The sequence below is a fragment of the Aulostomus chinensis genome, chromosome 22 (assembly GCF_037954235.1).
Source record: "Aulostomus chinensis isolate RoL2024-O1b breed Wild chromosome 22, RoL_Achi_v1.0, whole genome shotgun sequence".
Lineage (NCBI taxonomy): Eukaryota > Metazoa > Chordata > Actinopteri > Syngnathiformes > Aulostomidae > Aulostomus > Aulostomus chinensis.
In genome coordinates, this window is record NC_141341.1 from 24,570,033 (window position 1) to 24,583,058 (window position 13,026).

The following is a 13,026-nucleotide window of genomic DNA, read 5'->3' on the forward strand; positions in this document are numbered from 1 at the left end:
TGCTCCATAAAGACTTCAGCTCCACAGCAATCAGACCGACCCTCTCTTTCCATTCTTTGGCGATGGATTCAAGGGATTTGAAACGTCCTATCACATGGCTTTTCAGAGGCATGCGGCTCCGGTCACTCAGGGGTGCATCATAGACTGCCACATTGGCTCGTCTTGATGGTGCTTGAAACTGCACCAAGTTTTTTGTCCAGGTTTCCTTGTTCTTCTCTGTGGTAGAAGAACTCTTTTTGAATGACATGTTGCACTATACTAAGCAATGGCCTGTTCTGTTGTGTCACTCAGGAACACTTCAGAATGACCTGGACACAGAATGTACAAGATCATACCAGCATGCCAAGGAGGTAATGGAAGATTTCAGAACAGTTGAGAAGGTTATGCAAAGAGTTCTGAAAACTAATAATCATGCACATGAGCTACTGGGTGCCCAGTAGGGTAAGTGATAAGTCTGAGAATGCGAACCTGATTTTGCAAGGGGAAATACTGATTCTCTGGAATTAAGCATTCAATGCTACTCATATTCATCTACTCTAAAAATAACTATCAACATTTATTTCACCTTTTAGATGTTTAAACACTCCCGTTTGAAGGGTTAGTACACCGGAGACCACTTGTCAATGTTTCCTTGTCATTATTAGATTTTGCCCTCATTTATGGAAATGGTTAATTTTTCAAAGTGCTTTGTGCGTGACCTTTTTTGATAGTTCAATGGGATAAATGTCATTTTGGGCAATTGTAAGCAAATATTCATTCATTCCTGCCACAGGAAATCAGGTTTGAGAAAAAAAGTCAAAAAGTTATTACCCTAGTGATTATAGATCACCGTAGTGAGAAGCTCACACTATCCTCCGGGATGCCAGATACATTGTAACAGTTGCACAAGATTGTGAAGGACACATTTGGACTCTGCGAGGAATTCACCATACATTACTATGATGAAGACTTTGGTGATTTCTTTACACTTCATAGTACTAAACAGGTTAAGCCTAAGGGGACAATTAAAGTTGTCATAATTTCCTGGTGAGAGGAACCAGCCCAAAATGTAAAAAAAGCGCGAAAAGGACAAGTGATTTGTCTCCCACACTATCCCTCAGCAGAAAGCAATGAACAGCAAGAGCAACTGCGGCTCCAAATTCTGTCTGAATTGAAGAAGAGAGAGAGTGTGTTGATCATGGAGTTGATGTCCAAGACTTTTGTCAACAGAAGACATGATGTCATCAGTCTTCAGCTGAGCATCACAGAGGTAAAGGAGAGGTGGCTCACCTTGTTTGAGGAGTCACAGGTGAGTGAGTCACATTTCTCCAACACAAAGTTCAACACAAATACATCTGGGGTAAAAAATGCGCAGGCTTAGAATACTCAAATATAAGTTTGAAAGTTGAACTTCTGTCTTTGTTTTTTTTCAAGGTCAATGCTGAATTTCAGCAAATAACCACCATAAATCTTGAGGCCAAATTCATGTCCATGTTGGATTCTTACTCCCCTCAGCTGCTTTCCATCTTCCAAGCCAAGAAAGGTGCAACTGGAGAGAGACATCGTGCATAAATGAACACTTTACTCCAGGTATTTCAGTTGACCCTTGTCTTAAGCTGCTTCTTTCCTCCACCTATCTTGTGTTAATATTTTTAATGGATAGAATGTGCAGGAGAGTGATACTGTCTGCTGTAAACGTTCATTTTCTCTTTAACAGAGAGGAATCGGCATCCAGACGAGTGGAGAAGTTGTCATCCGATGTCTTGTTGATCACCTCGGTAATGATGTCAGTGCCTTAATCAAGGAGTTTGAGGTGAGTGCAGGCTTAGGGTTCACCCTACAATACATTTGAAATTTGTATTTCCAGTTAAATATAAAAGTTCCTACATGGCACTTTGACAATTAAGAATAATTTAATCATTTTGTTTTGTCTGTACCCAACCTTGGTTGGGTTTTAACGTAACCCATTTTGCCCCACCGGTAACAATTGTTGCCGAAGTTACAGCCACACACCTTTCTCATAATTATGACTTTCTAATCTCTTAATTTTGATTTTTTTTCACATAGTAATGAGTTTTTATCTCAAAATGATGACTTTTTAATCTCATAATTATGACTTTATTATCTCATAATTGTGACATTTTGTCTGACTTTATTATCTCATAATTGTGACTTTTTATCCCATAATTATGACTTTATCTGATAATTATGACTTTGTGATCTCATAAATTGACTCTTTTTCTCATAACTATGACATTGTTATCTCAATTTTTTCCTCATAATTACGACTTTATCGTATAATCGCCCTTTTATCTCATAATTGTGACTTTATCGTATAATCGCCCTTTTATCTCATAATTGTGACCTTTTATCCCATAATTATGACTTTTTATCTCATAATTGTGACTTTTTATCTCATAATTGTGACTTTTTATCTCTGACTTTATTATCTCATAATTGTGAATTTTAATCCCATAATTATGACTTTATCTCATAATTTGGATTTTTTTTCTCATAATAATGAGTTTTCATCACATAATTATGATTTATTAACTCATATTATGACTTTAATGTCATAATAATGACTTTGTGATCTCATGAATTGACTGTTTTTCTCATAACTATGACATTGTTATCTCAAAAAAATTCCTCATAATTATGACAATCATATCATAATTGTGACTTGATCGCATAATCACCCTTTTATCTCATAATTGTGACTTTTTATCCCATAATTATGATTATGTTTTTATCTCAAAATTATGAGATAAAAGGGAGATTATGCGATAAAGTCACATTTATGATAGGATTGTCATAATTATGAGGATTTTTTTGAGATAACAATGTCATAGTTATGAGAAAAACAGTCAATTCATGAGATCACAAAGTCATAATTATGAGATTAAAGTCATAATATGAGATAATAAATCAAAATTATGACTTTATTTCATTATTATGACGTTGTGATTCCCTAAATTGACTCTTTTTCTCATAACTATGACTTTGTGATCTCAAAATTTTAAATTTTCCCTCATAATTATGACTTTTTATCTCATTATTATGACTTCATTATATCAAAATTATGGCTTTCTCTCATAAGTCTTTTTATTTAACAGTTTTGACTTTTTATCTCATAATTTGAATTTTTGTCGCATAATTATGATTTTTTTCTCATAATTATGACTTTATCTCATAATTATAAGTTTTTATCTCATAAATATGACTTTATAATCCCCTAAATTGACTCTTTTTATCTCAAAATTTTGATTTTTTTCCTCATAATTTTGACCTTTTTATCTCATTATTGTGACTTTTTATCTCATTGTTATGATTTTATATCATAATCATGACTTTTTATGTCACAATTTTGACTTTTTTCTCATAACTATGAATTTTATCTCATAACTATTACTTTGTTATCTCATACATATGACTCTTTTTCTCATAATTAGGGCCTGAGCCTGAAGGTACTTCAGGCGAAGACCCTATTATGTTTATGACTTTATATCTTATAATTATGACTTAGTATTTATCTTTTTTTACTGAGGTTAAAAAATTGACGTACAAGTTCTGATCATCAACAATTGTTGCCAGTCATGAAAATGCTATTTTCTTTAAAACAAAGTACAAATTGGAAAATTGAAATACATAACATAATTCAGAGGGACTCAACCGATAAAGTTGTATTCCTTACAACTCAGAAAAAAATTTGGGCACGAATGGGTTAAGTATTATTTCTAGTGTGACAACCCTTCCCCACCTCTAGGGTGAGTTGGGTTCTTTCCTGTGCTGTCTCTTTTGTTTGTTTACAGGATTGGACTGGGTTCTCATCAGGGGATGTGCTGCACCTGGGCCCGGTGAAGCACACAGCCTTTAAACCCGCCCCTTCTGTCTCTCACTTGCACCTCAGTGCCTACGCTGACACTTCATCCGTGTGGCTGCATCTATGTCATTGTTTTCAGAGTTTTTTTTGTCTTTCTATTTTTGTAAAATACATAAAGCGCTTCCCGATAACTCCTGCGTTACTCTGTGTTTGTGGTTGTGGCCGAGGAGCCGGGTTGTAACAGGTGGGGGCTTGTCCAATTTTATGAATTAATTGGTTGTAACGTGACGTCACTGCAGGATGTTTCGCTCGTGTTTGTTTGTGTGATGCGGCTTTTTTGTCAATGAGTAGCATTGGCAGGGTAAGTGTTTTGAATGGCAAGTTGTAGATTGTTGTGAAGCTGTGTGCACGTGCCTGGGGACAACTTGGACAGGTAAGTTCAACAGTTCTATGCGGCTGATGTAAGTTGCCGGTGACTTTGTCCCTGTTAGGTGTAGCATGAGCTCCCTTTGGAGTTTGTGTGTGTGTGTGTGTGTGGGGGGGGGGGGGGGGGGTTGTTAATGTGGCGTGAAAGTGGTTAGAGCTTTTAGCTCGGGAGCACGGCCGAGGCTGCAGGTGCAGTCAATGCCGATTACCGGTTGCTTCACTGGGCTTGCAGTAATAAGTGCATAAAAACCCACCGCAACTACCGCCTGAAGACTAGGGGGAGCGTAGCTAGTTTTTGTTAGGCAGTTAGAGGGACGCCGCCGGGTAACGTTTGGGCTTGTGTGGATGGACTGTTTGAGCTTGGTGTCAGGTTGTTCCGGGTAAGCGGATTTGGGTGCAGTTTAAGTGAGCGTTGTTCTGGTGAAAATGGCGAGTGTTGATGATTTGTTGAGAGCGCCATCAGAGGAGCTGCTGGAGGGTTGTTCGCGTGAACAGCTGCTATGTATTGCCGAGCATTTTAAATTGGATGTTGGGGATAAACGTATGAAAGAGAACATTAAGAGCATTATTAGAGCTGATTTGTCTGATCGTGGTTTATTTAGTCCGGAAACGGGTGCGAAAGGTCCTGTGATGGACGGTGCTAGTGTGTCTGGTTGTGATGTGTTCACTTTTGAACAGCGGAAGGAGCTGTTGCTTTTACAGACGGAGACGGAGAGGGTGGCGGTGGAGAAATTGACAGGAGACTAAACTTAAAGACTGGAGGTTGAAGAGCAGAGGTTTAGTCTGCATCCTGCAGGTGCAGTCAATGCCACTGGTTCCACAGGAGCTTCCTTGTCGTTTGATGTTGTTAGTAATCTCCAGTTGGTTCCTCATTTTAATGAGTGAGACCCTGACACTTTTTCTCCTTATTTGAAAGAGTAGCTGATGGAAGAAGCTGGACAGATTCTGATCGTACAATGTTATTACAATGTGTGTTCACAGGTAAGGCTCAGGAAGCTTATTCGGCTCTGTCCATAGCGGACAGCAGAGTTTATTTACACATTAAAGAAGCGGTTTTAAAATCTTATGAGTTGGTTCCTGAGGCTTACCGGCAGAAGTTTAGGTCCTGGGAAAAAGCAGGAAAGCAAAGCCATGTCGAGTTTGCTCGGGACCTGGTGACATTTTTAATCGTTGGTGCGTTGCGGACGGGGTCAGCACTTTTGATTCTCTGTGTGATTTAATTGTTTTGGAACAGGTTAAAAACTCAGTTCCCAGTCACATCGCGGGGTACATAAGCGAACATGAAGTGAAGACGGCTGTTAAAGCCGCTGCACTTGCTGATGAGTACGTGCTAACCCACCAGGCTGATTTCAGAAGTCCTGGCAGTGGTATGTATCCTTCTCCTAAGGAAGTCACACGTTGTAAGTCTGAGCGTCCTGTGCGAGGTCAGCTACATCCAGATTATTCCAAGGTTTGTAATTTCTGTAAAGGTAGGGGTCACTGGAAGGCAGACTGTCCAAAAATTTATGCTCGTCGGAGTCACAGTGGAGGTCTGAATTCCAGTGTTTGTGCTGTCTCTTTGGAACCTGTGTCTCTCTTCCTTCTAAGCAGGACAGTGCAGAGCCCGATTTTTCAGCTTTCGTGTCGGATGGCTGCGTATCTCTGGTTGGAGGCAACACCCGTGCCTGTGTGCCCGTGAGGATTTTGAGAGACACTGCAGCATTTGATTCATTTATTTTGAGTTCGGTTCTGCCTTTTTCAGACAGTTCAGCCACAGGGGACTTTGTGTTGATGAGAGGGATGGGGATGAAGGTTGAGCCTGTTCCACTGCACTCACTAGTTTTGAATTGTGGTCTAGTGCAAGGTAAAGTCGCCATGGGGGTCCGTCCGGTGCTGCCAATCGAGGGCGTTGACGTCATTCTTGGTAACGGCCTGGCTGGCACCCATGTGTGGGCTCATGATCCTCCACCTCTAATTGTGTCATCTGCACCAATTCTTGTGGGTAATGTAGACCAGAGTGCTCAAAAATTTCCTGATGTCTTCACAGCTTGTGCTGTGACAAGGGCTATAACGCGTGCGCAGGGGGAGCCCGTGCAGAGTGAAGAGGTGAGCATGAAGGACACTGTGGATATCCCTGATTTATTGTCTGTTTCATTTTGCGATCTTGTGTCAGAGCAGAAAGCTGATCCTTCTTTGTGCAAGCTGTTTGATGCTGTTCTGTCTGAGGATGAGAGAAGTGGTGGTTGGTGGTTTTCTGTTACGTGACGGTCTTCTTGTGAGGAGATGGCTGCCGCATGGTGAGGACTTCATTGGAAAACCTGTGCTTCAAATTGTGGTCCCTCAGAAGTTCCGTGAGGAAGTTCTTAGAACATCTCACAACTAGTCAGGACACATGGGGGTGCGCAAAACATATGATTACATCCTTAAGTATTTCTTTTGGCCTTGTTTAAAAAGGGATGTGTCGTGTTTCATTAGGTTGTGTCAAACATGTCAGATAACTGGTAAACCCAATCAGATTATCAGTCTGGCTCCACTGTGTCCCATCTCGGCTGTGTCACAGCCATTTGAATACCTGATTGTTGATTGTGTTGGTCCCCTGCCTCGTTCCAAGTCAGGAAGCAACTATTTGTTAACAGTGATGTGTCAAACCACGCGTTATCCAGCTGCATATCCTTTGCGCACAATTACAATCAAGTCTGTGGTAAAAGCACTAACACTTTCTTTTTCAGTTTTTGGAATTCCGAAAATCATTCAAAGCGACCAGGGTTCAAATTTTTCTTAACTTTTTTCCCAAGTGTTAGAGCAACTAAAGATCCAGAGCAACTAAAGATCCAGCACAATAGATCATCTGTGTATCATCCGCAAAGTCAAGGAGTCCTGGAGAGATTTCATCAGACCCTTAAGTCTTTGTTGCGTGCGTATTGTGTTGAGATGTGTCAGGACTGGGAGGAGGGGTTGCCATGGCTTCTGCTGGCTGCTAGGGAGGTCGTGCAAGACAGCACTGGGTTTAGCCCAAAGGAACTTGTGTTTGGTCACGCAGTTCGTGGTATACTTAGACAATGTCATAATCTACAGTGACACATGGGAGGAACATGTAACCCGTATCACAAACTTATTTGAACGTCTTGAGGTGGCGCGTTTCACTGTAAATCTGTCCAAGTGCGAGTTCGCCAAAGCAAGAGTGGTTTATTTAGGTAAGGTTGTGGGACAAGGTAAGGTTTGTGCAGTTCGGGCTAAAGTAAGTGCTATTGAAAACTATCCAGCACCCACTACAAAGAAAGAACTTCAGCGATTTCTGGGGCTGGCTGGATATTACCGTGGGTTCTGTAGGAATTTTTCTACAGTGGTAGCCCCCCTGACAGATCTACTGAAGGGGAAAACATGTTTTGTATGGTCATCGTCCTGCCAGACGGCTTTTGATAATGTTAAATCACTTCTCTGTTCCTCTCCTATTCTTGCAGCTCCACGTATGGATCTACCTTTTAAGCTGCATGTAGATGCCAGCGATGTCGGGGCTGGAGCAGTACTGCTCCAGGCTGACTGCAGTGGGGTAGATCATCCTGTGAGTTTTTACTTGAAGAAGTTCAACTCCTGTCAGTTAAACTATTCTGTTATGGAGAAGGAGACCCTTGTGCTCATTTGGGCTTTACAACATTTAGATGTATATGTTGGTTCCAGTGTACCATTAACTGTGTACGCTGATCATAACCCTCTTACTTTTCTACTCTCTGTTTGTCCGAATCGCCGGTTAATGCGATGGCTCTTGTTTTTGCAGTCCTACTGTTTGGTTATCCGCCACATCAAAGGTTCGTACAATGTTGTGGCTGATGCCTTGTCCAGAGCTCCGGCCTCTTAAATTGATGACTGTTGTTATGCTGGTTACCTTGTCTCTTACCTCTCTGCACTTCAGGTGCCGGAGTTGCTGGGAGGGCAGATTCTTTGCTGGTTAACTAGCGAGGATGACTCGCTAGTTAACCAGCGAGGGGATTTGTTGTGATGTCTGCTATATTCATCCTGGTAAGTACTTCAGCTGGTAGGTCTAGTTAGTTAGTTTGGATGCCTGTTTGTGTTCCTAGTGGTACCCTTTTAAGGGGGGGAGTGTGACGACCCTTCCCCACCTCTAGGGTGAGTTGGGTTCTTTCCTCTGCTGTCTCTTTTGTTTGTTTACAGGATTGGACTGGGTTCTCATCAGGGGATATGCTGCACCTGGGCCCAGTGAAGCACACAGCCTTTAAACCCGCCCCTTACGAGGCTCTCTGTCTCTCACTCGCACCTCAGGCCTACGCTGATTGTCTTCAGAGTTTTTTTTTTTTTTATCTTTCTAATTTTGTAAAATAAATGAAGCGCTTCCCGATAACTCCTGCATTACTGTGTTTGTGGTTGCGGCCTAGGAGCCGGGTCGTAACACTAGCTTGCAGGTAAATAGGCCATGTCATTGTCAAAATAAGCCCATCCAAACAAAGACATTGCTTCTGGGGTGATAATATTTTTGGTGGTGCACAAGTGCTACAAACTTGAGTTATTTAACCCAAAGCAAGCCTCTTAATTCTTATGATTAGTCATACACAGGTATTTTATAGTTTTGGCTGTGCACTGATGATTAGACTCATAGTATAGTTGCTGTTATTTTTCTGAAAGTATGTGTTACCAAACGTGACCAAATACAGTACAAAACAAAATGAAGTAGAACTTTCTGGTTTTACTTTGTAGTGTGAGCCCTTTTACTCAACTGGTAGCTGAGTAGTGCTAGTCACTTGTTTGTTTGAGCTTTACTTTTGAGTCTGATTTCAAAGAAGGATCCCATAATTTCTGCATTTGGTTTTTGTTGAGTTAAAACAACAGGCAGCAGAAATTAAGGTTAAATAAATAAATTTAACCATAATGAGCCGAAACACGTTTAAATCAAAGAAAGTGTATTGAGAAACATTTTGGCAAGCAATCTTGGCTGCTGCTACTGTAGCTTGTCCCCATTTCTTAAAACGTAGCCAGACAGTAAACTACCTTTCTAAACAGGTGACTTTAGATTGTTTCAGAACAGAAAAAGCCTAAACTTAATCTATTGAGTGCCAAGCCGGACTTTATATCAAAGCAAAAAAACAGTGTTGTCACAATAACTTATATTTTGTCTAATTGTTGCGTAGCTGTGTGTACAGGATAAACTTGGTTATCATGATGTGCATGTTCATTTTTTCACATACATTCATATTTGCTGTTACCATAGCAACCCTAAGCTAGTATACACTGCATATTATCCAATTCTTGTACATCTGACTAATATACTTAGTTTGGCTGTAGATAATCTTTCTATTTCTGTGCTATTCTGCCTGCATGCCATTACTAATTGCCTTTTCAATGTCTATGGGAGGTTAAGGATTCAGTGTGGAAGAAAGGCTGACAGCAGAGGTGATGGCCGTGTACCTGATCCGAAATGAAAGTGGTAAAGTCGATGATGTTGGAATCATAATTGAAGGTTCCACTGTTCTCCGTCATCTTGGGGATATTAGCAGAGCCTGCTGCTACCTGCTCGGACTGACATATGCCTTGGATGTGAAACATCCCAAAGCTCTTAAGAACATATTTGAGGTATTTCAAAAGATGCTTCTGGAAGTGGATGCTGGAAACCTTTCAACAAAGGTACAAAGACTGAAAAACCTTGTAGTTGTGTAGTTGCTGTTGGGCAGCTACTGTACCCTGTTAAACCATGTAAAGACTGCGGTTATGGACACTGTTATTAGTTAGGTTCTGCAGATAAGCTTGGACAATCTATAAATCAGTCTTCAGTTGTGGTCTGACTCACAATCTGATTTCAGCGTTTTTTCGGTACACATTTCTATTCATTTGCCCTTAATTTTTCATGTTTGACGTGCAGGATCTGGTTCAAGTTTAGAGGCTGTTTCACTTCAGATGCTTTAACGTTGTACTGCGAGAAGATAAAGCGTTCTGCATTTTGACCTTCTTGAATTTTGAGTATCTTAAATTTTAAATAAAAAAAGAAAAAGGTGTCTGTAAAGCAAGCAAATCTAACACAAATTACAGAAGAGTTCAAGTGTAGTTTCATGTAAAAAGTAAACCAAATATGAAGTGAGGTTTATTTTTGCTTTATTACATAGATAATGATTTTGACCAGTGTGTTAATTTCACTGCAAGTGTCTTCAAAGAAAACACCAACTTTTTTTGCCCTGTTTATCTTTTTTTTTTTTCCATTTCTGACAGAGAAGTTCTTAATTCCTATCCCATTTACTAGTTTATCTTGTCAGATCATCTCCATTGGCTGTCTTTCATCTTTTATTTCATACTTGTTTCAAACTTAGATGTTTGTCAAGAAAATCAAAGTATGCACACTGCATCTGCAGATGGCGTCTTAGTGTGTATATTAGGAAAGTTATGTTAATGGTGTTTTTGAGTGAAAAGGATTGATTAAAAAAAAGAATCTTCAGTCTGCGAAAGAATGTCTTCAAACAGGACAGTTGTGCACAGCAAAGTGTGTCCATTAAAGGTTCCTGTTTTTTTCCCACTGAAAAGTTCAAGTTCTTACAAACATTGTGAGGGGGGTTCTCACATAGATTTTTCTATATTTTTTTCCAGAGTAAACCGTTGAAATAACCTTTGCCAAGTGTTTTTTTTTATTTGACTGTTTTAAAAACTGTTTTATCATGTTGAAGCAGCTATTTAGTAGTCGTCTCGGTGTTTACAAAACTTTCCTGTTTCAAAGCACTTTTTTAGTTATTACTTGGACTGTCATTTCATATACCTCATGCAACAAATAGTTTTTGTCATGTGGAAAAAGAAGTTACATTCTGTAAAGAAATGAAATAAACATGTTTTGTGAGATACAGGTTGTCATATTTATGAGTATGTGGTTATAAAAAAATAATCCCCATATTCAAGAAGATATTCCAATAGCATCAAGTAAAAGTAAAAAAATCAGAGGTCAGTGCAATAGACTTTTTCAATACGTAATTTTAAAGTTTGTTGTTAAATCCTTAAAATCTTTTCAGTTATATCTGCTATTTTTTCATGCTTTCTACACCTTTTCACATTTACCAAGTATTTCAGTCACATAAGCTTAATTTATTTAGTAAATATACAGAATCCTTTCATTAAGACAAATATATTTCTTACTTCTACTCATCATTTATGGTTGGTTCAACTTAATTTTGAAGCTTTTAATTCTACTCAATATTTTTAAGTGTAAAAATGTTTCATCAATTAAATTAAGTTTTACGCAGTAATAATTCTTAGTGTATCGAAAATGTTCATTAATACATTTAATGAAATGATGAATTCAGTCATCAAGAAATCATGACAATTATAGTGACAACAACCATACAACAGAAGATACTGGACATCAATGACGTGAAAATGAAAAAAAAAAACCACCAGTGATGCGGGTGCTAAACCAGTCCATTGTGGTGAAGAGGAAGCCAGAAGGTGAAGCTATCGATTTACCGATCATTGTATGTTCCAACCCTCACCTGTGGTCATGAGCTTTGGGTAGTGACTAAAAGAACAGACTCCAAATACAAATGGCCGAAATGAGGTTCCTCTGCAGCGTGGCTGGGCTCTCCCTTTGAGAAAGGGTGAGAAGCTCAGAGATTTGGGAGAGACCCAGAGTAGGGCTGCTGCTCCTCCATGTCACAAGGAGTCAGTTGAGGTGGTTCAGGCATCTGATGAGGATGCCTAGTGGACGCCTTAACGTCACGTAACGTCTGGGTTACCCTTCTAAGGCTGCTGCCACCGTGACCTGGACCAACCGGATAAGCATAGGACGACGGACGAACACACGGTTCAGAGATGCATGGGAAATGATAATATAAAACTTGATGACTTGATGATATCACTTTCTGTTATCAAGATATTGCATTACTTTCTTTTTATATTGCATCATGCAGGATGTTATTCCTTTACAAATTCCAGATCTTTGCTCATGATTAGCATGTAGCTCGTGATTTGACTATTTAATGTCTGTAAGAATTTAATGGAATGCTAGCTACATAGAGGGGTTTTGGTGGTGTTACATTGGTCACAAATTTGGTGAGACAGGAAAGGATAAACTGATTAACTGTGATTTTACCGATGGTAAAAAAACATGAAGTTTGGTTAGAAACACTGGAATTTAAAGGCTTCATCATTTAAAGCACTGGACGATTTAATTTAATAATATTTTACATTAAACACTTGGTAAATACTACAATAAAACAAATGTTAAAAGTCACTAAAATTCACTGATTTGTTAGTGTGGTGTGGAGCTAAAAGACAAACTGTTTGTGAAAACGGGCTCTACAAATAAAATTGCCTTGCCTTGCCTTGCCTAAAAGGTCATAATGATGGCTAACTATTTGCATTGGATGGATAATTTTGGAGAAAGAGGAAAATCTGAGTTTTCACAAAGGCTTTTTTTTTAAACAGTTTATGCTTTGCAATAGCATATGCAGAATGAACAGAGTTCCTTGTATTTTTCTTCTTCTCGTTCTTTGTTTCATTTATAAGTTTTTCACTTGCTAACAGCTAAAGCTAACACCTACTATCTCAAGTGACAAATAAGTATGGGTAAACAATGGGACTTTTGAAATAAACGGTCAAATCAATCATTCTGCTTATACCTGTTAAGGGCCACTGGAGCCTATCCCAGCGGCCTATCCCAGTCCATCGCAGGACCAACATATATAGACAGACAACCATTCACACTCACAGTCATACCTCCAGTCAGTTAAGAGTATCAGTCAGCCTAGTTTGCATTGCATGTCTTTGGACAGTGGGAAGCTGGAAGTACCTGGACAGAACTCACGCAGGCACAAGGAGAACATGCAAACTTCACA

The 13,026-nt window shown here is 39.5% G+C and overlaps 1 protein-coding gene across 4 annotated transcripts; it reads left to right on the forward strand.

The window, feature by feature from the left end:
* The first annotated feature begins 3,539 nt into the window (after positions 1-3,539).
* On the forward strand, positions 3,540-10,885 carry LOC147241217 (uncharacterized). Of its 4 annotated transcripts, XR_015111176.1 has the most exons (7): positions 3,540-4,046; positions 6,255-6,313; positions 6,381-6,504; positions 7,669-7,769; positions 7,983-8,013; positions 8,118-8,224; positions 8,378-10,885. XR_015111176.1 is itself a non-coding variant. In XM_086193032.1 (6 exons), exons 1-6 carry the CDS (start codon positions 3,926-3,928, stop codon positions 8,159-8,161), a joined length of 480 nt encoding a protein of 159 aa, XP_086049158.1. In that variant the 5' UTR covers positions 3,540-3,925; the 3' UTR covers positions 8,162-10,885. The 4 variants fall into 4 exon arrangements, 1 of the variants encoding a protein (XP_086049158.1); XR_015111177.1 differs by lacking the exon at positions 6,381-6,504; XM_086193032.1 differs by having other exon boundaries at positions 8,118-10,885.
* Positions 10,886-13,026: the final 2,141 nt, after the last annotated feature.